The 27,221-nt window shown below is 45.6% G+C and overlaps 1 protein-coding gene across 1 annotated transcript; it reads right to left on the bottom strand.

The window, feature by feature from the left end:
- Positions 1 to 1,647: 1,647 nt before the first annotated feature.
- Positions 1,648 to 22,994, bottom strand: eef2kmt (eukaryotic elongation factor 2 lysine methyltransferase). Its single transcript, XM_084328907.1, has 8 exons — positions 22,810 to 22,994; positions 22,659 to 22,721; positions 22,479 to 22,559; positions 22,217 to 22,318; positions 20,640 to 20,773; positions 5,784 to 6,184; positions 3,652 to 3,801; positions 1,648 to 3,488 (listed from the first exon to the last, which is right to left on the bottom strand). The coding sequence occupies exons 1-8, from the start codon at positions 22,927 to 22,929 to the stop codon at positions 3,388 to 3,390; spliced, it is 1,152 nt and encodes a 383-aa protein (XP_084185033.1). The 5' UTR covers positions 22,930 to 22,994; the 3' UTR covers positions 1,648 to 3,387.
- Between the last annotated feature and the right edge of the window lie 4,227 nt (positions 22,995 to 27,221).

Genomic DNA, 27,221 nt, shown 5'->3' with positions numbered 1-27,221 from the left:
ATCGCGATACGCTGAGTATTGCCGGGGGGGGGGGATTTATATATTTTGATCAAATTTCATTTATTACCTTTTTTCAACTGCAAAGTAACTTTGTCAACATGTTTTATCTAATAAAATAAAGTTCAGTCTGTTCATCTCACTTCAATAATCTTTATTGCAGAACATGGTATTTTCTCAAGCAGACAGATGTAAACACTGTAATCTGTGTTGCATGTACCTGACAAACAACTGTTTGTATTAGTCATATTCCAACTTAACTGAATGCATGTGTGTGTGTGGACTACTGTACTATTACAGGTATTGAAATGAACAATGCAACTTTCTTATACAAAAAGTTTATGAATAATTAAATATCGATACAGTATCACCACGCAAAGTATCGCGATACTACTACGTATCGATTTCCCCCCCCACCCCTAGTTACCACCATGTTAACTGCCGTGACGTTACCACAATGTACTGCCATGACGTTACCACAATGTTAACTGCCGTGATGTTACCACCATGTTAACTGCCATGATGTTACCACCGTGTTAACTGCCGTGACGTTACCACCGTGTTAACTGCCGTGACGTTACCACCGTGTTAACTGCCATGATGTTACCACTGTTAACTACCATGATGTTACCACCGTGTTAACTGCCATGATGTTACCACCGTGTTAACTGCCGTGACGTTACCACCATGTTAACTGCCGTGATGTTACCACCATGTTAACTGCCGTGGCGTTACCACCGTGTTAACTGCCGTGACGTTATCACCGTGTTAACTACCATGACGTTGGGGGCGGTCAGGTGGCGTAGCGGAGATTGCGTTCGTCACCAACGCCGGAGATGCTGGGTTCGAGCCCAGCTCCCGGCGTTGTCACCAGCTTGGCTGGCCGTTCACCGTTACCACCGTGTTAACTACCATGATGTTACCACCGTGTTAACTGCCATGATGTTACCACTGTTAACTACCATGATGTTACCACCGTGTTAACTACCGTGGCGTTACCACCGTGTTAACTGCCGTGACGTTACCACCGTGTTAACTGCCGTGGCGTTACCACCGTGTTAACTGCTGTGACGTTATCACCGTGTTAACTACCATGAAGTTGGGGGCGGCGTAGCGGAGATTGCGTTCGTCACCAACGCCGGAGATGCTGGGTTCGAGCCCAGCTCCCGGCGTTGTCACCAGCTTGGCTGGCCTTTCACACTAATACAATTGGCAGTATTAGGGGGTGGGGAAAGCTGGCGGGTGGGTCCTGGGCGTTGTGGACAGCGACCCCTACAGTTCGGTCGGGGCGCCTGCTCAGCGAGGGTAGGATCTGGAGAGAGGTAGTGCGACCTTCCACACGTTACACTCTCCCGGTGAGAATCTGCGCTGCCAGGCTGGCTGCCGGCTGGCTGCACATGCGTCGGAGGAAAGCATGTGACAGTCTCCGGCCTCTCGGACCAACAGTAGGGGGGAGTGCGCAACAACCAGAAAGGGGGTTGGGAATTGGCATAACGACTAACAGTGGGATGGGAGAAAAATCGAAAAAAAAGGAGGAAAAAAAAAAAAAAAAAAAACTACCATGACGTTACCACCGTGTTAACTACCATGATGTTACCTGCTGTGATGTTACCACCGTGTTAACTGCCATGATGTTACCACTGTTAACTACCGTGACTTTACCACCGTGTTAACTACCGTGGCGTTACCACTGTTAACTACCGTGATGTTACCACTGTTAACTACCGTGGCATTACCACAGTGTTAACTGCTGTGACGTTACCACCGTGTTAACTACCATGATGTTACCACCGTGTTAACTGCCGTGACGTTACCACTGTTAACTACCATGATGTTACCACAGTGTTAACTGCTGTGACGTTATCACTGTGTTAACTACCGTGTTAACTACCATGTTACCACAGTGTTAACTACCATGTTACCACAGTGTTAACTGCCGTGACGTTACCGCCGTGTTAACTGCCGTGACGTTACCACCGTGTTAACTGCCGTGACGTTACCAGTGTTAACTACTGCCGTGACCACCGTGTTAACTACTGCCGTGACGTTACCACCGTGTTAACTACCGTACTTTTCGGACTATAAGCCGCGGCTTTTTCCCCCATTTTTCGACCCTGCGGCTTATATAACGGTGCGGCTTATATGCGACTCGACGTGACCAAACCCGAAAATGTAAAAATCTAAATATTGCTTTTTTGACTGCATTGAAATGTTATTTATCTGTTCCCTTATTTGCTAAACTTAATACAACTTGTAAATGAGTTAATTCTTGTTATTTGTCAGACAGTATTGTGTCCCAATGCTAATTACATATGGTAATTAAACATTAAAACACCTGCGGCTTATAGTCCAGTGCGGCTTATATATGTACACATCATTCAATTTAGCTGCTGCGGCTTATAGTCAGGTGCGGCTTATAGTGCGAAAAGTACGGTACTGCCGTGACGTTACCACCGTGTTAACTGCCGTGACGTTACCACCGTGTTAACTGCCGTGACGTTACCACCGTATTAACTGCCGTGACGTTACCACCGTGTTAACTGCCGTGACGTTACCACTGTGTTAACTGCCGTGACGTTACCACCGTGTTAACTGCAGTGACGTTACCACAGTGTTAACTACTGCCTTGACGTTACCACCGTGTTAACTGCCGTGACGTTACCACAGTGTTAACTGCCGTGACGTTACCACTGTTAACTACTGCCGTGACGTTACCACGTGTTAACTACCATGAAAGGTTAACTTTTATGAAAGCTTAAGAGGTGGACTTTAGTGGTTTGAAATGGTTAAGAAATAGGGCTGAACAATACATCAAGATCATATTGACATTGCAACAAGGCTAAAGAATGTAATATTTATACTGGGGGGGGGGGGGATTCCTTTTTATACACATAATCAATAGGTGAATCAATGGGAGATATTCCCAGAATCTAGCTTTTGTAAAGCTAGACTGAACATGTTACTATAGAAAACCACATATTAAAAAAAACAATTACAATGCAACTCATAGCAGTTGCAATATCTGTCAAAATAATTACAACATGATTTGTCCATATTGTGAAGCTCTATTTAGGAAATAACATTCAGCAACAAACCCTGTGGGTGAGATGAACATGGAACCTGTCCTGTAAAAAACATGTTCATTCCAACTTTAAAGCACTTGAATGTATGAATGGGACTTTTCTACTGTGTATATTTAGCGTGAAATAAATCTTCTACAGTACAGAAGGTCAGGAGTCATATGTCCAGTCTAATCAGCTTCATGGTAGAGACTCTGTTGTAAGGGAGTCATATGTCCAGTCTAATCAGCTTCATGGTAGAGACTCTGTTGTAAGGGAGTCATATGTCCAGTCTAATCAGCTTCATGGTAGATACTCTGTTGTAAGGGAGTCATATGTACAGCCTAATCAGCTCCATGGTAGAGACTCTGTTGTAAGGGAAGATATGGCTGACTGGGCCTGTGATGACATCATGGCTGATCCTGGCATTTTCTGTCAAAAGACAAACGGTCTTGTTAGACATTATCATTAAGTCCTTTTGCTTTCTAAAACAATACTTTTGCTTTTTAAAACCATACTCCTGCTTTCTAAAACAATACACCCACAACATCCTATAAAGCAAAAGCAAAAAAATCACTGTGTCCGTACTCCGTACCGAGCTGGTGCTTAAAGCAGTTGTATGTGTCTGGGTTTCGTATGGTTGAGGAGATGAGGACGTCAGGGGGGCCTCCAGGAGATGAACACCTCAGGATCCTGGACAACAGCTTCACTAGACAGCATATGATGTCTGGGTCGTACACCACATCTGGATCATAATGAAGAAACAGCAAAGAGTCATTTAATAACCTGGGTGCCGATAGTTATGTAAAATGATGTCAGCGCTGCAAATAGTTGGAATTTAAATGTGCAGCACTGAGTTGCACCAGCTCAGTGCTGGTAAATTAGGATGTAAAGTCGACACTAGAGGCTTAGTAACTAACTACTAATTTGTTTTTATTAAGCAAATCAGCTGCTAAAACTGGTTGCACCACGATTACCTAACCTAGTTACAAACTAGTTTGTAAGTAAAGTCAAAATGAAGACAAGTGGCCAATCAACGATGGAGTTGCATTGTTATGGTTACCATGTGCATTAGCTTGTTGGTTGGCATGAGCCACTTGGCGTCATAGCACAATGTATTAACACTTCAGTGTTGTTAGACTTAAGTCGTTTCTGGGCCCCGACCGTTGAGTGCCAAAAACGACAAGTTGTTTCTGGGTAATTTTTCCTTTTTTGTCTATTTTTATTCATTATCCACCCAGCGAGCCTGTTGTTACCATAGGGAATGAGTCTGAGGTCGCCAAAGTGCAATACCGGCCGCATCCAGCTAGACGGCGGTATCGAGCACCCTTTGAAACCTTGTATCTTGGCCTGTGCGTCGATCTAATGGGTCCGGGTTTTTTTTTCCCTCAAGCTGAGCGGTTATAACGGTCGGATTGAGAAGAATCAAATGCTCCCGATGCATGATGTGTGGTGGATTATGTTGGTGACACGATGGACATAAATACTTGGAATCGCGACCAGATAATTGGAATATTCTTTTTGGGGTACATCCTAGTCAAGGTAAGGGCTATATGATATCAATCTTGCGTTGATCCAAGCATGTCTTCACCTCGATCCGAACATGTGTGTGTAACGTTAGTCCACAATGTATGCCGTTGGTGGCGATCAAAGCATCAAAAAACTACCCCCCCCCCCTTTCATGCATTCATGATGAAACATAATACCTATGATATTGATTTGAGAATAATAGCGGGTCCAGGCAAGAAACGGCAACGGTTATAGTATAATACAGGAATAAGGCTATTCCTCAGCATTTCAGGAATTACCCCAGACCGATCTAAAAACACTTATATTCACCACGGTATAACGCGCAAATGTATACATGGCAAAATTATCTCTGCATCTTGACCGGAAGAAAGTCACTGTCAAATAACCATAGTATTGTATCCATAGCTACAGTATAATATAGAATATAGTTATAGTTCTACAAACAAGGTGACATAGATGGGGCCCGAAAACAGCGGCGGCACTCAAGTGTTAAGGTAAAACGATATTGAAATATATCAATAAATTACAGCTCTACTGGATTACTGTTACAAAATGGCATGCAATTAATGAAAAAAGGATGCTGTGTAGAAGAAGAAATGCTGTTTACCGTTGGTGAGTATAATTCTGTGACGTATGATTGACACCTACCCTAGTGCATGTGTAACTATTTAGTTGTTACTTAGAGTTAGATAAGTTGTGGTGCAAAATTGTATTTGTTTGACTTAAAAGGGAACACTTAGTATGTTATTTCCATGGCCCAAGAAAGAAATTGACCCCATATACTCAGAACATTCCCTGGGTGCTTCTCAGTGTCATCTTTACCATCTCTCTCATTTCATTATCTATGGAGCAGTGTTAAACTTAATACCTGATGACATCAAGTTTGAGTCTTAGCACTCTAGTTTTTGGATTAGGCAGAGCGTTGTCCTTAAATGTGATCTAGTTATCCTTTATTGTCATCAAGCACTTCCTTTGAGGTCCTGTGTTCCTTGTACCATGCATGTCAGTCTGGAATGAGAGAATTTGTTGTACAGTATGTCACCAATAAATGGTAAAGTAAAATGTCCTTGCGACCTAGGAACAGCATTCTTAGCATGCAGAATAAGTATTCTGATTCCGACAGAGGTTTCTGTGATACAGACGAACACAGTACATATCCGTGTTCACAGAATGTAATAACAGATAAGAGCAGGTCACCTGCGGCGATGACTGTGTTGGCCCCGATCTCCCTGATCCGCTCCTCTGTCACGGTCTCCCAGTCCAGCTCCTCCACGCTGACCCTGGGAGTGCTCTGGTTGGCCAGCTCCTCCATGCTGACCCTGGGAGTGCTCTGATTGGCCAGCGAGTTCTCCCTGACCCTGGGAGTGCTCTGGTTGGCCAGCTCCTCCATGCTGACCCTGGGAGTGCTCTGGTTGGCCAGCTCCTCCACACTGACCCTGGGAGCACCCCGATTGGCCAGCGAGTTCAGCTGCACGTTGTCCCTCAATTTCTGTAGGACGCTGAAGTGGCAGTCGCTGAACATGTACCTGGAAGGGCTGCAGGAGCGACAGATGACGATCCCCGTCAGCCCCATACCACTACCCAGCTCCAGGACAGTCCTGTGAAAGGGAGGGTGGTGTGGGTGACCAACCAACACAGAGTTAGACAGTGATGTACCTGAACGCGTTCAATGAACGATCGTTCGTGAACGCGTTCGTATTTTGGGCGAACGTGAACTGAACGGATGTTTTCCCCTCCAAATGAACGTAATTGAGAACACGTTCATTCTCAGTGCTGTATAACGGCGTTCAAAAGTGCGTTCATTCTCAGCACTATATTATAACGGCGTTCAAACGTGTGCCAGATTTCATATGCCTTTCAGCTGAAAACCCAGTTAAAACACACCGTAAAAAGGCTTTAAAATAATGCTGAAAACCACACAATCTGGCAACCGCTCTGGGCGGGGCTTCGGGGAGTCTGGTAGTAGAGCAGCAGCACTCGCACTTTTAGAAGGCGCTACACTCGCTCAGAGTCAGACTCTACGACGTCGGTGTATGAGCATTTAAAAGAGTTTTAGTTAAAGTCAGTAAATGTTTTGCACTTTGAATATTGAACTTTGAGGTACAACCTTAGTTTCATACCTCAGCCTGGTTCCTACCTCGTGTTGTGTTAGTACAGAGTTATGTCGGCACATGTTTATATGTTATATGTTTGCACAATGGCTACTTTCACTTTTGGTACTTTAAGTATATTTAGATTATTATATTTAATAAAGACCATTCAAGCAGCAGGTTTTTCCTCATGTTTTTGAAAATATACTGTAGAGATGAAAGCTGCAGCTGCTACTAGTGTGGACTGAATGGGCGGCAGCAAAGCGTTATGGAAATGCCAGTATTCTGTGGTTCTATTATGGGTTGTGGCAATACATTTGAAAAATAGCTTGCAGCAACGTATTGAAAAAAGAACTATATACTATAAATTAGTTCATTTTTGAAACCATGAACTTTAGTTCAAAATTTTGAATTTTTAACTATGAACTGAACTAGTTCATTTTAAAATTTGTGAACTGAACTGAACTAGTTCATGTAGAAAGTGAACTTTCCCAACACTGGAGTTAGAATAGGAGTAAGGATGTTAAAGGATAAGACCGGTGTCATTTTTTATTTTCTCATTGTCAACATTGACTTGACTTTTAAAAAAAAAAATTATAAACAATGGAGTTCTATGACGTCTGGATATGAACTATAATCTGGTGTTGACTGGATGGACCGTACTGGTAAGTAGAAGAAATGCATTGTTTGTTTTGGTCTTTTTGTAGGCTATGTTGACAATACAAATGAATTACACCAGCCTCATCCTTTCACAGTTCTAGTTACCTGGTGGAGTGACACGTGGAACTGGCAGGGGAAGTGAATAAGTAAGCTCTACCTTCCTTTAATACCCATCACTGAAGGGCCCTTGAGCAAGGCAATTAACCCTTAATAAAAAATAAGTCTAGGCTCACACACTGAGATTCACAGTAAGAAAACAATGAATGAAGACAATTACATGTAATGGACCAAAAGAACCTGGGGGAAGTTGTGTATATTGTACACAGAACAATATAAAACTAGATATTTTACCAGTAGTGTCACTAGGGTTCCTTAATTTTACATTTTAGTAACCCCTTCAAATATACTCATTAATTAAATATGAATGCAGGTCAATTAAAGAAATTCAGTAGAATTGTGCATGTAATAAGTACAATTGATGGTCAACCCTCCTCAAACACCAATTACAACCCCTTAGATTAAGCTAATTAATTTACCCTGTTTACCAATTTATCACTGATTAAAGTGTTCAACCCCTGACTGAAATTTATGTTCAAGTCAAGTCAAGAGTTTTAATTGTCACGGCATACAAGTATACAATGAAATGCGGGTGGTCTTGCCCGCAACGATGTGCAATACAGTGTTACAACCAGTGATGCCACAAATTACTTGTAAAAGTAATCTGATTACTGATTACTCCTTTAAAAAGTAATCTTAGTTACTTTACTGATTACTTGATTATCAGAGTAACTTAGTTACTTTGAAAGTAACTAGGTTACGAAGTCGTCCCCCCTGCTGCTGCCACAACATAAGAATGACAAAAAAAAATTAGTAAAATGTACTCAGTTTGAGTAAAATGTACTAATAGGGCATGTAGGCCTATCTTTCTGGACTCTTTGTATCACAAACAGTACTGTAATTGCAAATCTGGTATGTCATAAATGTATAGATGTAGCAGTACTGTCTATCTGTATGTCATGTATGTCATATATGTTACGATGAATTGAAAATGGGGGACCCTGATGTAAACAAGACGAAAGTCTTTCTCTGGTCTGCATCCCCTTAACAATTGTATGTATTGAGCTGTACTGTACCTGTAACTGAGGGGTTACAAAACCCTGACTGTATTAAAGATTGTGATAGATTAAACCACTGCTAGTTATGTACTTTAATTACTGGCCAGACAGTACATCAAATATAGATGGTGAACACCCACAAGAACACGGCATTGACAAGGAAATAGTATTTGAGGGTATTTTATTATTATGCAACATTAGGTTACAGAATGAGAATTAGGGTCGCGCTTGTATGGCGAAGAATATGCGTAAAGTCAGTCAATAGCATGAGTCACTAAGAGTAGCAGGAATCCTACGATGGGTCTAAGTTGACACCACCTGTCATATAATAGCAACTATATAAGGCAACGCTGGTACCGCCTGGAGACAATGGGTTCCCTCCGGGGTGTAAGGCCTGGAGGGTAGAGGAATGTTCGGATACTCAGTCTGATTCAATGAAGAATAAAGAGACTCCAGGTACAGGAGTCGGTCCTTGTAAATCCCTCGATCAGCAGCAAAGCAATAATTGTAATCCAAATGCTCGATAGCATTGATGACAGCTAGCCAGCCTCCGTCCACGAGGCCAGCCCGAGTTGTAATCCTCACGAGGTTGAATCCCAAACGATAGTGGAAATCAATGATGCTCTTCTCCGGGTAACACGTTCCAAATCAATATAATCCAACCAGTAATGGTTCTGCAATCGCCGACGCCGGTTCTCCTGTGCACATGTCCAACGGTTCTCCGACTAGGACTCCTCGGGTGTGGGCGACGTATTTAGGCCACACACCCTGGCTAAGTACACTAGCTAAAACACGACAAACCGCTGGGTAATGCTACACACGAACGAACTGTGACCGCACGATATACAATAAATTAACGACTATTTACTTCACATTAGATTAGGTCGAACTTGACGTTACTACATTAAACTCTGATACTTTACTATTCTATTCGCACATGTTCTCAACGCACAAGTTGCTCACTTCACCACGAACTACGTTGGCTTGTTTAGATGGACAAGCAGGTTGAAGTTTAACTAACTACTGCTGTGCGCACCTTGCGCTGTATATATACTTAAGTGACTATCTAGTCCCAAACCGCAGTCTTTGTCTGGTATCAATACGCTGTCTCCGGGCATGTTCTGACATGCCTGAGCTTGTCTTTGAACCTGACGTTGGGGGCCTGCGAGCTGGCGCCTAGGGGCGCTGTCCAATAAGGAGAGCGAATATTACTCTGGTTTGAACGCAAAAGGGATATTCCGTGTGTTGTGAAGGATCAGATTAAACCGAATATGTATATTTATTTATATATATTTAATTGTATTTGTATATCGTTTGATATCCCCTGTATATTCCTTGTACAATATGCATTGAATATCCCTTTAGTCTACTAAACAGCCCATAATAGTTTCATTCTACCATTGGACGAGAACCTGGCGCCAGGTTGCCATACCCCTAGGTCCAAGTTCAATCGTGCCGCCTAACATGTCGTGGCAAGCCCCGGTTCCGCGCAGGAATATGTCGGGCGAAATACGAATGGTACTATTTGTTCATAGCGCATATATATATGGCGCAAGTAAAGTAGAACTTTCTTTTTAGTCCAGTTCTTTACCCTCCAACAGAGTGACAGACGCAAAGCCTCCCCACGACGCACGTGCGGTGTAGTAAGGCCTACTTGGCCCCAGAATAGGCATTGAGATATCGTGTAGATTAATAGTTGAATAGTCATAGTTTGGCACTATACCGTCGAGTTGGACGTATTCTATTAAGCTAATAATAGTCTATTTATGTATGGTGCATCGTTCGGTTAGAGTTCTAAAGTTATCAGTACCCCCATCGTTCCTGACGTTATCTGGACGCTTAACCAGGCTGGTCAGACCCCTAGTGGTGATTGCATCCGAGGAGCTCCGGGCCAAGAGCGACTGGACCTGTATATTGGATTACTCTACCCGGACGACGGCGAGCCTTCCACGGCTTGGATTATGCTTTGTGTGCTTTGATTATTCCATGGATAAAGGCCAACACCGCGGAGTGTTGGAACTACCCCCCGGAGAGGACTCCAGGTGAGACGGCGCTCGACACCAGTGAGGTCGCCTCACGTCTCTCCGTTGTGGACCGGCAGCTACCGTCCACAGAGGGTCCAGCTGTATTCGTCTGCGGTCCGAGGTTCTGTGGGCACCGTGTCCAAGACTTTGGATTCTCCCAAGACACCGTCGGCCAGATGGGATACCGCCAGCGGCTTCTCTAACCCCCCCCTCCTACTGTCTTACAACCAGCGGGACCCCCCCCCCCCCTTAGTGTATCCAGCTATAATCATTTAAGTACCATCGCTATCGTTTTCCTAAATATTCCAGGTTGTATACTTACTCCCTGCGTAACCAGAGATTGGACATTCAATGTTGATTTACCTACGAATACTCATTTGCCATAAAAGTGCATATTTCATATTTCAAATCATAAATGTAATTAAGTGATCGTTGTATACACCTTTTGCTGTATTAAACCTTCGATTTGGTACATTTGTGTGGATTCGTTTCATCAGGTGGGAAAGTGTTCATCATACTTATATCTTGTACTGGGTGGCCAGAAGTTAAAGTACATGAGGTAGTGGTATTCAATATCATATCTAACAATACAGTCAGGGAATTGTACCCCTCAGTTACAATTGGTCCTTCGAGCCGGAGGGTAACTAGTGTAATATTAATATAGTGTTATTAATATCGAAATGGCCTATGATGAACACTCCACGAAACGATCCTCCTAACCTAGAACGCCCGCGGCGCAGACGACAGACACCTCAGTACTTAGAGGCTTACACTGTCAGTCAACTACCTAGCCTTCGACAAACGGTAAACGCGGTAAAAGTAGAAAGTAAAATTATGTCTGACCTTAACGACCAGGTTTCCCCGACCACAGAGGCCCTAGTAGGTCCTAATGTAACTGACCAAGCTCACGGTGGGGACCAGGAGGGAATTGACATGCCTTTACCCCCCGCCACTACTCAAGAAGTAGTCCCCGACCAGCCCCGGGAGGAAGACAACCCTACAGAGAGAGAACTCTGCACGGAAGAAGAGGAGGAGAGCGCCGAGGAACTAGAGCTCCAGGACTCCCCAACGAGTACCCCCAGGAGCGGCTCACGCAGGAGCGGCTCACCTCCACAACCGCCTTCCCCCAGCGAAGCGGAGAGGATACTACAACAGGCGTTCCTCGTCAGCCTGACAGCCTCTACCGAACGCGACCGACTCCAAGCGCAGATGCTTAGCGAGCGCGAACACCTCCAAGCACAGCAACGGAGCGAAGAACAGCGCACACGTCTGGAGATGAGACGCTTCCAGACAGAAGAGAATATGGCAAGAGACCGGGCCGACGCCCAGCGTGCCGCTGCCGGTGCCCAAAGAGACGCAGAGCGCGACAGACTACAAGCGCAACTAATAGAGCAGCTGATCAAAAGGACAACACCCTCTCCCTCCGCTAGGGGTTCAAGGAACTCGTCGAGACAACAGTCAAGGGCAGCGTCACCACAACGAGCAAGCGACCCTGAACTTGACCAACAGACAGAGCCTATACCCCCCGCAGACCCCCTTCACAGACCGGTCCAAGCGAGACCCAGCTACAAGGAAGGAGCGGCATACACTGCGGAGAAGCTAAATAAACGATTACAGGATCTGGAAGATCTGATAGAGGAAGAAGAGGGAGAAGAGGAGAACCAAGCCCGACGACAGCACAGTACTCCACCGGACCAGGAGGTCCCATACAGTCCAGGCTATACCCCCGCGGCGCTGCGCTACAGACCCCCGACTCTATTCACGGGTGAGCACGACGCACGACCAGCCCCGAGGAACAGCACCTGGACCAGCGGGCCATGGTACCCTGCCAGTACCAGCCCACAGCGAGGCGCAAGAGGGGACTCGCCCAGGAGGTCTCTCCCCCAACGCTCGCCGATGTATCAGCCATCCACGGCGTCATACAATGCCACGCCGTCATTCCCAGACTTCGCCTATGAGAGTCGAGCACAGTACACGGAGCTCCGGATGTGCTTAGAGACAATGATGGTGGATGTCGCTGATGAACGCCACAAGTATGCAATATTACTGAAGCACCTGAAAGTACCGCGAGCGCACAATATAGCGCTAGCCTATGCTACCTCTTCGACCCCATACACAGCGGCCCTTGCAGCGCTGGATCAGAGATATGGACGTATATGGGATTACGTAATCCAGGAGATAAGGCATATTGACCGCCTACCCCCAGCCACAGACAATCGCTCACTAGACGACCTGTCAATCAAAGTGCAGTCCCTGGTAGGGATGCTGGGAGCGCAACGGGAGAAGGGCATGCATGAGCTATACGCCAACTCTAACGTCGAGAGGATTTTGGAGAAGCTGCCACCCGCCAGACAGGAGCGCTTTAGGCGGCAGAGGGATTACCGGGATCCTAACGGCCCCGAGCCATCCCTCCTTGATCTAGCCGACTTCCTGGCGAGAGAAGTCAGCAGCTTACGACTGGACACCTTCGGGCGGAGCACGCCAAGCTCCAGAGAGGGACCCAGGAGAATAAATGATGGAAGAAGATCGGTGACTGTCATGCACCAATCCGAGTCGGTACCGAGCAGTAAGAGTCACAGCACCCCCTCGAGAAAAGAGAAGTGGAAGATAGCGTGTCCCTACTGTGAGAAAGAACACTGGCTGTCACAATGTGACCTATTCACAAAGATGAATGCAGAAGAAGTGAGTCAATGGATAAAGTCCAACCGGCGCTGTTATCGATGTGCGCGGCCCCACATGGCAGCCGAATGCCGCCTAAAGAAAAGGTGCAGCCGGTGCGATGGAGCCCATCTAGATATACTACACGATAGTAACGGAAGACGGCCTATACCTGCACCACGGAGCGGCACCAAGGCAAGTGTCATGTACATTGACCCCGCCAGCAGCAGCGGAGCCCAAGTGCTCTTAAAGGTAGTCCGTGTGACATTGAGCTACCAAGATAAAGTCATGGACACTTACGCCGTCCTTGATGACGGGTCAGAGAAGACCCTTCTGCTCGCCTCCGCTGCGACCCAGCTGGGACTGCGGGGGAGCAAGAACGAAATGACGATTCGGACAATAAGAAGAGATTTAAAGACGATAAAGGGCGAGAATGTCTCCTTCACCATCGCAGCCAACGGGCAGCCAGAGCGACGGTACAAGATCACAAATGCTTTCACCAGCCAAGAAATAGGACTATCGCAGTACACCTACCCTGTCACCAAGTTGATGGATAAATATGTGCACCTGCGCCAATTACCTATCCCGCTCATAGACGGCGCTACCCCGACCCTGTTGATAGGCTCCGACCATGCAGAACTCATAGTCCCGATTGACCGGGTCCATACAGGCCCCCGAGGCTGTCCTGCAGCAGTCGAGACCCGCCTAGGGTGGACCCTACAAGGCCCCCTCGCTAAATCTCTCAACCGAACAGCAGCCACTAGCTGCTTCCACTCCAGAACGACAGAAGAAGACACCACTCTCCTGCAGCATGTCGAGAGGCTATGGACCCTAGAGACAATGCCCTTTAAGAACGAAAAGAAAGATATTCGCTCTAAAGAAGACATTTACGCCATCAACCTACTCGAGCAGGGGACAAAGAGAGTCACAGTCGGCGGAGTGATGAGATACGCAACTCCACTCCTGAGGCGAGAGGGAATGCCCACCTTTCACGCAAAGAAAGACGCCACGGAGCGTTATCTACTGAACACAGAGCGGCGCCTAGCCAAAGACCCCGCTCAAGAGAGTGTGTACCGAGCTGAGATTGAGAAGCTAATCACAGCGGGACACACGTAACAAAGATTGACATTAAAGAGGCCGATCAGACGACCGAATCATGGTACGTGCCGCATCACAAGGTCCATCACAACGGCAAGGATCGCATTGTGTTTAACTGCAGCTACCAGATCGGATCCCAAAATCTGAATAAAGAGCTCCTGCCCGGCCCCACACTCGGCCCCTCCCTACTAGGCGTGCTACTGCGCTTCCGCCAGGACAAGGTGGCTATAAGCGGGGATATCAAAGGGATGTTCTTGCAGGTGAGACTAGTAGAGGAGGACAAGCCTCTGCTACGGTTCCTATGGAGAGAGAAGATCGGAGATGAGAACCCATCCATCTACCAGTGGGAAGTACTCCCCTTCGGAACCACATGCAGCCCGTGCTGTGCTACATTTGCACTACAGAAACACGTCACAGAGGACCCAGCAGCAGATGAAGAGGTCCAACACAGTGTGAAGAACAGTTTCTACGTGGACAACTGTTTACAAAGCGTCTCGACTCAAGAAGAAGCCGAGGCTCTCCTAATCAAGTTACGCGCCTCCCTGATCAAAGGCGGCTTTGATCTCAGGCAGTGGGCCAGCAGTGACCCGCACGTATTGCGCAGCCTCTCCTCCGCAGACAAGGCTGCCAGCAGTGAGACCTGGATGGCGACAATCCCAGGAGAAGCCCAAGAAATGACACTAGGACTAGTCTGGCGCTTCAAAACAGACTCGCTCCACTATAGATACACACCCCTGACCACGGAGCAGGGAAGGTCGACCCCTCTACCGACCACCAGACGGAGCGTATACAGAACACTCGCAAGGCAATACGACCCGTTGGGATGTATTCTACCTTACACCACCAGGGCAAAGATGATTGTACGAGCACTATGGGACAAGGACCAGGGCTGGGACGACCCAATACCTGCACACCTTGCCTCAACATGGAGAGAGTGGGAGACGGAACTCCGCTCACTCCCAGGTGTCAATATACGCCGCAGCTACTTCCCATCCACAGTGAGGCCAGAGACATGCGAGATTGAGCTACACGTCTTCAGCGACGCCTCCGAAGTAGCCTACGGATCGGTGGCCTACTTGCGTGCCCAAGAGATGGGAGGAAAGATACACACTGCTTTCATCCTGGCCCGCTCAAGAATAGCCCCACGTAAGCAACAATCTATCCCACGTCTAGAGCTCTGCGCAGCCCTCACAGGAGCGCATCTAGCCACGTTAATCCAACGTGAACTCACCATTCCGGTGCATAGAACAATCTTATGGTCAGATTCCACAACAGTACTCACATGGATCAAGTCTGATTCATGCAGATACAAGGTCTTCGTGGGAGTCAGAGTCACCGAGATTCAAGAATTAACAGAAGAAGCAAGCTGGCGGTATGTGGACACCAAACACAACCCAGCTGACGTCATCACCCGGGGAATGTCTCTGGATGACCTAACCCGTCGCAACATCTACAGTGACGGACCAGCATTCCTCAAGCTGCCGGAAGGAGATTGGCCTACGCCCACCCCGAGGGAAGCAAGTAACGAGGAGGCTGAGAACAAGAAACCTATGTTCTGTGGACTGAGCACTGTCGCCTCCACAGACCCCAACATAGATGACTGCATTACCCTAGAGAGTGCGCAGCAAAGAACATTCCTGCGGCACCACCCAGAGATTCAGTCCACCACTGACATGTCAGCAGCTGACTACGAAGAAGCAGAACTTCTTCTACTACAACGAGCCCAGAGAGACTCGTTCCCCGATGAGCTAGACTGTCTACAGGGAGGAAACCCCGTCCCATCAGACAGCAGACTGATTCACCTGGCACCAGAGAGTGACGCCCATAATCTCATCAGAGTGGGTGGTCGCCTGCGGAGAGCCCCCGATCTACCAGATGACATTAAGTACCCGATCGTCTTGAACAGCCGACACAAGGTCACAGAGCTGATCATAAAGAAATACGACGAGGATGTACACCACGCAGGAGCAGAGAGAGTCTTCGCGGAGATCAGACGTCGTTATTGGATATTGCAAGGGAGAGAAGCAGTACGGCGCTTCCAGCGAACCTGTCTAGACTGCCGTAAGTGGCGCGCGCAGCCCAGCATACCACGGATGGCTGACTTACCCCCCTGTCGCCTCCGAATCGGCGACAAGCCATTCCACTCCACAGGCATGGACTGCTTTGGCCCGTTGTATATAAAGAGAGGAAGAGGCACCGAGAAGCGGTGGGGTATTGTATTCAAATGCATGACCACCAGAGCGATACATATCGAGCTCCTTCCGACCATGAGCACAGACTCATTCCTTATGGCCTTCCGGAGATTCACATCACGGAAAGGAAAACCGTCTACATTGTTGTCTGATCACGGGACCAACTTCAAAGGCGGAGAAAGAGAGCTGAGAGAGAGCTTCCAAGCTATGGGCCCAGAACTTAAGACCCACCTCGCTCCAGCCCAGATTGACTTCCAGTTTAATCCCCCGAACGCACCCCACTTCGGTGGAACCTGGGAACGAGAAGTACGTTCTATAAAGACAGCCCTGTACGCCGTACTCGGAGCCCAGACTGTGGCGGAGGAAGTCCTAATGACAGTCCTCACGGAGATCGAGGGAGTATTGAACTCAAAGCCCCTCGGTTACGTCTCCAGTGATGTAGCAGATGTCGACCCAGTCACCCCCAACACACTCCTAATGGGGCGGCTGGACCCCGCGCTACCCCAGACAATGTACAGGCCTGAAGAAGCGAACGGCCGACGAATGTGGAGGTACAGCCAAGTACTAGCTGACAAGTTTTGGAGCAGCTTCCTACTTCACTACCTACCGTCTCTACAGACCCGCCAGAAGTGGGTAAAAGAGAGAGACAATTTGACAGAAGGAACAGTCGTCATGATTATTGACCAGTCACTACCCAGAGCTATGTGGCCGGCTGGCCGCGTAAGCAAAGTGATCACCGGTGCCGATGGCAAGGTCCGAGCAGCTGAAGTACTCATCCAAGGGCGCACCTACACACGTCCCGTGGCGAGGCTCATAGAACTGCCCCGACTCCCAGATACTATCGATGATGACCATGACCCCATGACTTTGTGAGTTGACTGACCCTTACAGCGGACCTTGAGTGGTAGACAGTGCGGTTAATCTGTCTCTGCTTAGCTAATTAGGTGGGACTAATTAGGGGGCGGCTGTTGTGAAGGATCAGATTAAACCGAATATGTATATTTATTTATATATATATATTTAATTGTATTTGTATATCGTTTGATATCCCCTGTATATTCCTTGTACAATATGCATTGAATATCCCTTTAGTCTACTAAACAGCCCATAATAGTTTCATTCTACCATTGGACGAGAACCTGGCGCCAGGTTGCCATACCCCTAGGTCCAAGTTCAATCGTGCCGCCTAACATGTCGTGGCAAGCCCCGGTTCCGCGCAGGAATATGTCGGGCGAAATACGAATGGTACTATTTGTTCATAGCGCATATATATATGGCGCAAGTAAAGTAGAACTTTCTTTTTAGTCCAGTTCTTTACCCTCCAACAGAGTGACAGACGCAAAGCCTCCCCACGACGCACGTGCGGTGTAGTAAGGCCTACTTGGCCCCAGAATAGGCATTGAGATATCGTGTAGATTAATAGTTGAATAGTCATAGTTTGGCACTATACCGTCGAGTTGGACGTATTCTATTAAGCTAATAATAGTCTATTTATGTATGGTGCATCGTTCGGTTAGAGTTCTAAAGTTATCAGTACCCCCATCGTTCCTGACGTTATCTGGACGCTTAACCAGGCTGGTCAGACCCCTAGGGTGATTGCATCCGAGGAGCTCCGGGCCAAGAGCGACTGGACCTGTATATTGGATTACTCTACCCGGACGACGGCGAGCCTTCCACGGCTTGGATTATGCTTTGTGTGCTTTGATTATTCCATGGATAAAGGCCAACACTGCGGAGTGTTGGAACTACCCCCCGGAGAGGACTCCAGGTGAGACGGCGCTCGACACCAGTGAGGTCGCCTCACGTCTCTCCGTTGTGGACCGGCAGCTACCGTCCACAGAGGGTCCAGCTGTATTCGTCTGCGGTCCGAGGTTCTGTGGGCACCGTGTCCAAGACTTTGGATTCTCCCAAGACACCGTCGGCCAGATGGGATACCGCCAGCGGCTTCTCTAACCCCCCCCTCCTACTGTCTTACAACCAGCGGGACCCCCCCCCCCCTTAGTGTATCCAGCTATAATCATTTAAGTACCATCGCTATCGTTTTCCTAAATATTCCAGGTTGTATACTTACTCCCTGCGTAACCAGAGATTGGACATTCAATGTTGATTTACCTACGAATACTCATTTGCCATAAAAGTGCATATTTCATATTTCAAATCATAAATGTAATTAAGTGATCGTTGTATACACCTTTTGCTGTATTAAACCTTCGATTTGGTACATTTGTGTGGATTCGTTTCATCAGGTGGGAAAGTGTTCATCATACTTATATCTTGTACTGGGTGGCCAGAAGTTAAAGTACATGAGGTAGTGGTATTCAATATCATATCTAACAATACAGTCAGGGAATTGTACCCCTCAGTTACAATTGGTCCTTCGAGCCGGAGGGTAACTAGTGTAATATTAATATAGTGTTATTAATATCGAAATGGCCTATGATGAACACTCCACGAAACGATCCTCCTAACCTAGAACGCCCGCGGCGCAGACGACAGACACCTCAGTACTTAGAGGCTTACACTGTCAGTCAACTACCTAGCCTTCGACAAACGGTAAATGCGGTAAAAGTAGAAAGTAAAATTATGTCTGACCTTAACAATACAGTCAGGGAATTGTACCCCTCAGTTACACCGTGTATATATAAATAATATACAAAGTATATCAAACAATAAAGGTAGATTCTCAGTTTAATCTGGCCCTTCACAACAGTACCCATTCTGCAATCTGTTAATAAAGTTTTCAATCAATCAATCAAACTATTAGAAAATTCAGAATGTTTCCTTTCAAAAGAGGCCAGACTCAGGTATGTGCTATAAATGGTTCAAGAATAGCTTTCAATTTACTTTGGGTATGCAATCAACAGGCGTTTTATGCAAAATTTGCAGGACTGAATGTATTTTTCAACAGGTCATTTGTAATTGTAACGGAATACATTTAAATAGAGTAACCCTACCAATCCTGGTGACGAGGGGTCATGAGACACTTTTGAAATGCACCCCAGAACACTGAGCCACTCAAATGCCCCCAAATGAATGCATGGACAGAGGGAGGGAGGAGACTGATGAAGATGATACACTCTTTTCTGGACACTTTGTATCACAAACAGTACTGTATTTGCAAATCTGGTATATCATAAATGTATAGATGTAGCAGTACTGTCTATCTCTATGTCGTGTGTGTCATATATGTTATGATGAATTGAAAATGGGGGACCCTGATGTAAACAAGACGAAAATCTTTCTCTGGTCTGCATCCCCTTAACAATTGTATGTATTGAGCTGTACTGTACTGTACCCATTCTGCAATCTGTTAATAAACTTTTCAATCAATCAATCAATCTATAGATCTATAGATTTCACAAAAGATAAATGGTCAATAACACCACATGTAGGCTGATATGTAGCTGTACTGACAACCTACATACTGCAGTATGGTGTTCCATGTTCATGAATAGTGCAATGCAATTATGCAAAAGATGTTTAACTCAAAGGTGGAACATACTGTTTGGCTGGTGCACCTCCGACGCTCCGAGTCCTGTAGAAGTCGATGGTCGTGCTGTGCTGTATATTCCATATGCGGTAGACAGTATTTTGTTTCCTCCGCAAAGTGAATGTTTTTTTCACCCGGCTTAGCTGACACAAACGTTAAGTAGACTAGTGAACTTCCAGTGCAAGAAAGCGTTACCAGCGCGAGCGTCTCCCTGCTAGCTCGCAGTTTAGGTCAGCCTGATAATAACAATAACAGCCGCGCCCACCAGCATGGATCAACACGCGAGGTTGCGTGCTGTGACGTCACTGCCCAATACTAGGAAAAGCTCTCCAAACGTATATTTGACTGTCGAAAACTAAAGAAAATACTGCATACCGCCTGCATTATGATGAGATAGTAACGAAATAGTAACGCACAGCCACTTGGACAAGTAACTGCAATCAGATTACTGGCTTGTAAAGATTAACGTGTTAGATTACTATTTTCGGGGAAAAGTAATCAGATTACAATAACGCGTTACTTAGTAACGCGTTAGTGGCATCACTGGTTACAACATATAATAGAATCAAATTAAAAAAAAAAAAAAAAAAAAAAGTTTGAATGAATGTTAAGGGTCTGTGATGTTTTAACTTAAGTACCCTTTGATTTTTATTAAGGGATGTGTGCATAGATTAAATTAAATTGTTTGTCATTTTCAGGGGACGCCTGTTCCCTACGGTGTGTTACCTGCCAGTGAAGGCCTGCTGGTTGTCCAGGGCCCATTCTGTCAGGTAGAGGGCAGCTTCCCAGGTGACCAGGCCCGTAGTTCCCTCTGAAATCACAGCCACGCTCTCTGACAGACTGACTGCATCTCCACAAGGCTAGAGGATACAGCACAGTGTCAATGTTAAGACCAGGTCAAGGTCAGGCAAGCGCTACCGGAGTCTCATGGCCAGTACGCGTCTATTCGAAGCCTAACCGGTTCATGCGTCCGCGTTTTGCTAATCTGATTGGCCACTGCCTTTTCTGGTGCGATCTGATTGGCCAGACGTTTCTGGTCATGTGACATGTGCGCCCAATCGCGTGACACGCCCATTTCTGCCTCGACCAGCAGCAAACTACCTAACGCCTAGTTTATCACTGGTTAAGCTTAGGCGACTCTTTCGAAGTTGGTTAAGGTTAGAGTTTGGAATCGGGGCTGGTGTTCTATCGCCCTGCTCTAAGACAAACTCTAACCTTAACCAACTTCGAAAGAGTGCCTAAGCTTAACCGGCGAAAGAACTTGCCGCCACACGATTGGTGCAACCAGAAACATCAGTGGCCAATCAGAGCGCAAACGCGGAAGCATGAACCGGTTAGGCTTCGAATAGATGCTGCCAGTACAGTGAGACTCAGAAGGAGCTTCTATCCTCAGGCCATCAGGATGCTCAATGACACTATCGCTACTGGCGGGACAAAACCTCATAACTCCATTTTCATTTAAATTTTTATATATATATAAATCAACTCCGTAGATCATCCTCCATATGTGTGTGGGTTTTACAAAGTTTAAACAATGGGAAAGCATTAAACCGATCATCTGTCTAAACCTCCTAACTCTATTCGCCCTCAAATCTGTGTTTGTTTTTTTCATCTGCTGAAAAGTTGGGTTTTTGGAGTTATGAGGTTTTGTCCCGCCAGCAGCGCTATGTAACAACCCATCATCGACACTCACTGCACACATCCACATGTACACACTCACTTTAAACAAACACTCACCTTATCACTCACTTTACGCACTTTATATGCAGCATCTATAGATTTGCACTACATTCATACCTCATTTGCACCTTACCCTAAGTTTTGTACCTCACTTCTCCATTGTACCTCAGTTACTCATTTTAATCTGGATTGTATATAATTGACTGAACATCCCTTTACTTACTTTTTACTGACTTCTTAATTACTTAAAAAAAAAGTAAAATAAAGTATTCTGTATTTTATTATGACAAATAATAAACAAACTTGAACTTGAACCACCATCAGTATTATAACTATCGGTCACATTGAGAACCACCTGTATCTGGCACAAGCTATAAATCATATCTAGGGCATGGACCTAACCTTTTGGTCAACTGGCCACAGTGGCTGGTAGTGGATTAAGATTACCGGCCAAAGTAGTTTGGTTAGCATAACTGTTAGGGTTATAAGAGACGATTGCTTTAAGTTTCAATTCACTGAAAAACTCTTGTTCTCAGCTGCTCTCAAACTGCAAACCTCCCAATGCGAGACAGAGAATGTAACCACTACTACACTCTCTTGATGGCAAAACATCAGGTAGGTACCAGCAGGTAGCTCTTGTAACACTCTGTTCCCTCCTCTGCACCCAGAACCTCTCCCAACGCATCATACAGCTCATCCAACGGCTCAGAGTCTGTGGACTCGTGCTGGGGACAAAAGAGGAGAGGATATTGTAATGTACTTGGCTATAACACACAGTATGTTACAGATATAACCTTTATACCATGGCTCATTTTGGAACAAATCTCTTATATTGTAAATTGTCTGCAAAGCGTTGTAATATGGTTTAAATGGACTGGAACAAACCCTTTTGATTAGTTCAGTGAGGAATAGTCTCCTGTACTTGACTGAAGGCGGATGTTTGCGGCACAACGGGTGAACGCATGTCTGTCATAAAGATGGGCAGAACAATTATTCACGGTTTGAATAGTATGAATAGCGTCTCTACAGAGAGTGGGTTGTGAAGCAAATACAAAGCATGTCTACCTGTTTCAAGATATCTGAAATCAATTCTGATGATCTGTCGTTTTCGAGCTCTCTGTCGAGGAACTGTCGGATCAACATACATGGATGATGAGAATTGGCTCTTTGAATGATTGACATACAATTGTAAGTGGATATTGCAACCCATACTTACAGTCCAGGGAAATGTTGGCAGTCGACTCATGGCAAAAAAATACACTTGGAAGGCATGTAAGATATCGGTCTTGTTTCTCAAGCAAGAGACTTTGTGGTCACCTGAATACTGGGTGTTCATTTTCAAATGGTGTGTTGCACGGATCAACTTGGGAATTCTACGAACATGTGTTTTTCTTTTCTTTTGTTTACTTCCGTATTACCCACAATGCATTTCACCGTTTGCTATGCCTTGTGGTCAATGTAGTTTAGACGGAGTACCGGTCTACACCACTACACTATAGACCACCGTAACACTTCCGGGATTCTGAAATCAGGGAGGAGATTGCGGGGGGTGCATATGAATGAATGTGGACGAGAGCCGTGATGTAAGTGGTTGCCGATACGGCTGTGGGGGTGCTAGAGACATGATCGAATAGACGTTTATGCGCCTCGCTCTCCTGAACACGGCGTGACCCATAACTAATCGATCAGAACTAAATCGGCAGAGAAAAAGCCCATTTTAAAGCACCTATTCCGCTTGGACATGCGCAGAGTGCCCATGGAGTCTGGACGACGCGAGATGACGCTCGAATGAATGTGGACCGTTCTATCAGAGGGGGGAGCTTCGGTGGCCATGTAAGTGGCTACAGACCGCTGCACTTAAATAGAAACATTAGTCTACCTGGAGACTCAATGAGGTAATTGTAGATGTCGCCATAAGACACGTCTGGCCATTTAGTGGGATCATTTTTTCATTATCCTGTTCGGCTGGCCACCGAAGCTCCCCCCTCTGATAGAACGGTCCACATTCATTCGAGCGTCATCTCGCGTCGTCCAGACTCCATGGGCACTCTGCGCATGTCCAAGCGGAATAGGTGCTTTAAAATGGGCTTTTTCTCTGCCGATTTAGTTCTGATCGATTAGTTATGGGTCACGCCGTGTTCAGGAGAGCGAGGCGCATAAACGTCTATTCGATCATGTCTCTAGCACCCCCACAGCCGTATCGGCAACCACTTCCATCACGGCTCTCGTCCACATCCATTCATTTGACCCCCCCGCAATCTCCTCCTTGATTTCAATGTAACGCGGAAGTGTAGTGGTCTATTGATTACTTCCGGGATTCTGAAATCAGGGAGGAGATTGCGGGGGTGCATATGAATGAATGTGGACGAGAGCCGTGATGTAAGTGGTTGCCGATACGGCTGTGGGGGTGCTAGAGACATGATCGAATAGACGTTTATGCGCCTCGCTCTCCTGAACACGGCGTGACCCATAACTAATCGATCAGAACTAAATCGGCAGAGAAAAAGCCCATTTTAAAGCACCTATTCCGCTTGGACATGCGCAGAGTGCCCATGGAGTCTGGACGACGCGCGATGACGCTCGAATGAATGTGGACCGTTCCATCAGAGGGGGGAGCTTCGATGGTCATGTAAGTGGCTACAGACCGCTGCACTTAAATATAAACATTAGTCTACCTGGAGACTCAATGAGGTAATTGTAGATGTCGCCATAAGACACGTCTGGCCATTTAGTGGGATCATTTTTCCATTATCCTGTTCGGCTGGCCACCGAAGCTCCCCCCTCTGATAGAACGGTCCACATTCATTCGAGCGTCTCTCGCGTCGTCCAGACTCCATGGGCACTCTGCGCATGTCCAAGCGGAATAGGTGCTTTAAAATGGGCTTTTTCTCTGCCGATTTAGTTCTGATCGATTAGTTATGGGTCACGCCGTGTTCAGGAGAGCGAGGCGCATAAACGTCTATTCGATCATGTCTCTAGCACCCCCACAGCCGTATCGGCAACCACTTCCATCACGGCTCTCGTCCACATCCATTCATTTGACCCCCCCGCAATCTCCTCCTTGATTTCAACGTAACGCGGAAGTGGGTACAATACAGTACAGCTCAATACACACAATTGTTAAGGGGATGCAGACCAGAGAAAGATTTTCGTCTTGTTTACATCAGGGTCCCCCATTTTCAATTCATCATAACATATGACATACATGACATACAGATAGACAGTACTGCTACATCTAGACATTCATGACATACCAGATCTACAAATACAGTACTGTTTGTGATACAAAAAGGGTCTAAAAAAGAGAGTATATACATTTGAGGGGGAAGAAACTGTACATTGGAGGAGGTGGGGGGGGGGGACTGTACCAGTGTACCATGCACATAATTAATATAACATACATATTACTGTACTTTTTATACAGTAGTATAAGCAATGAGGTTGGAAAGTTTATTTTATTATTATTTTTGTCCGACACAAATAGCACAAAGCCCCACCTACACATGCCACCTATCTCCAACCAACATCTGTCCAGTCAAATTAACGGTGGTTAATATGTTAAACATACTGTAAACATTTTTAAAATACTCTTATGAAATTATGGAAATTCATTAAACTTATTTCAAATATAGAACTAATGACAGAACAATTTTGGTCCAACTTTTACAAAGTATTTAGATTTTCACGTAGTGGTTCTAGACCGCTCTTTTCTTGCTTTGTCATAGGGGGAAAAGATAACCCCTTTACAGTTAAGCCAACTCCTCATTCACCAAAACCTCTGACAGTAGAAGCACAGTTCGAAGTTGCTGGTAAGGATTTTAATAGCCTTTGTGTACCATCATTTTCTTTTAGAAACATTCAAAATACGTTTAGAAATGTGGTCTTTTCATATCTTTAGACAGAATGAAAATAGCATACACACAGTTTTACTGTAAATGAAACGGCCAAACTTAAAAGATGGTTTGATGAAAATAAGTTCTCTTTAAATTTGAAAGAAAATAAAAATAAGTTCATGGTTTTTGCTAATAAAAAAAAGGATGGAAAGGTTTTGCTGTCGATATATGGAATTGATATAGAAAGTGTATTTGAATATAGTATTTGAATTTAGATGTTTGGGTGTAATAATGGATCATTTGACATGGAAATATCACATAGCACATGTAAAAACAAAGGTGTCTAAGAATATTTCTGTTTTGAACAAAGCAAAGTGTTAGAATACAAGGCAACGCGAATTCTGTATTGTTCACTTATTTAGCCATATTTTAGTTACTGTGTAGAAGTGTGGGGCAACATGAACAACATAAAGCCATTTTTATATTACGGAAAAGAGCGGTAAGAATTTTTCATAAAGTGGATTCAAGAGAACACACCAAGTCAGGATTTATTAAACTTAAAGATATAGTTGAGTTTCTTTTAATAAATGTTTTTATTTTATTTTATTTTCATACATAAAACAGAACATAACAGTACAATAATAATAACAATGACAACAGCGATGACAACAACAATAACAGTAACATTAATCATAATGACATTGGGGACAGTAACAAAAAGAATATATACTGCATAAAATACCTTGATGAGGACTTGACAAGAAACAGACAAACAAGTGTGTGTATGTGGGCATGAACACGTTTGCACCTTTACAATTGTCATGATACCCTCAACAACGATACCAGCATTAACAAAACAACACAAGGCAGCATTGGTCCACAAGGAGGCTATGGGTAATGGGGAAACCCACCGAGTACAGTGGCAGACAGTGCAGACCCGATATGAGACAGATAAGGGTCCCATATTTCATAGAAAGTGTCCAGTTTGCACGTGATGTATTCACAGGGAATGCAGTCCATAATAATATTGTGCCATGATCTCTTTGATGGGGCCTTCCTGGCAGCAAATGTCAGTAAATTGAACAGTCTCCTATGTTTTTTTTTTTTTTATTTACTTTTTCTCCCCATTTTCTATTTTTCTCCCATCCCAATTTCATATTATCCAATTCTACCCTCCCCTGTCTCGAACGTTGTTAGACCATGCCTCCCACTGGTCGGCTGCAATGTGGAACAAGCCTTGCATCACGTGTCCCCTCCGGTATCTCTCAGTGGCGAGGAGTAACGTGTGGGAGGCTCACGCTGCCCCAGATACTTCCTGATTCTGCTGTACAGGCGCACCAACCGACCTGTAGGAGTCGCTGTCCACAACGTCCGATCCCCACCCACCGGCTTTCCCACCCTCTAATACTGCCAATTGTATTAGTATGAACGACCAGCCAAGCCGGAAGCAACGCCGAGAGCTGGGCTCGAACCCAGCATCTCCTGCATTAGTGGTGAGCGCCTTGCCCACTGCGCCACTTAGCCGCCCAACAGTCTCCTATGTTTGAAGTTGGCAATATGAATGTCTGGGAGGCCTAGTAAGAGGCACAAGGGGTCCAGTTCGATGGGGATCTGGAATATATCAGATAGTTCCTCTACAATGTCGAACCAGTAGCTCTGGAGCTTTACACAGGACCAAAAGCAGTGGACGTGGTTTCCAATCTCTATCTTGCATTTAAAGCAGAGTGGGGACGCGTTGGGATCCATTTTACTTTTAAGGGCAGGGGTTATATGAATGCGGTGTAATATTCTGACT

This window comes from Notolepis coatsorum, assembly GCF_963971535.1.
Source record: "Notolepis coatsorum genome assembly, chromosome: 14".
Taxonomy (NCBI): domain Eukaryota; kingdom Metazoa; phylum Chordata; class Actinopteri; order Aulopiformes; family Paralepididae; genus Notolepis; species Notolepis coatsorum.
The sequence above is the reverse complement of the archived record's forward strand: the minus strand, read 5'-3'. Positions and strand labels throughout refer to the sequence as shown.

What these genes read in the sequence shown, in the direction of transcription:
- eef2kmt (XM_084328907.1), bottom strand. Translation starts at nt 22,929, where the DNA reads ATGAACACCCAGTATTCAGGTGACCACAAAGTCTCTTGCTTGAGAAAC. An exon ending in TGCCAACATTTCCCTGGACT is followed by an intron (nt 22,722 to 22,809) that starts GTAAGTATGGGT and finishes TTGATCCGACAG; the next exon opens with TTCCTCGACAGAGAGCTCGA. An exon ending in GTTACAAGAGCTACCTGCTG is followed by an intron (nt 20,774 to 22,216) that starts GTACCTACCTGA and finishes TGTATCCTCTAG; the next exon opens with CCTTGTGGAGATGCAGTCAG.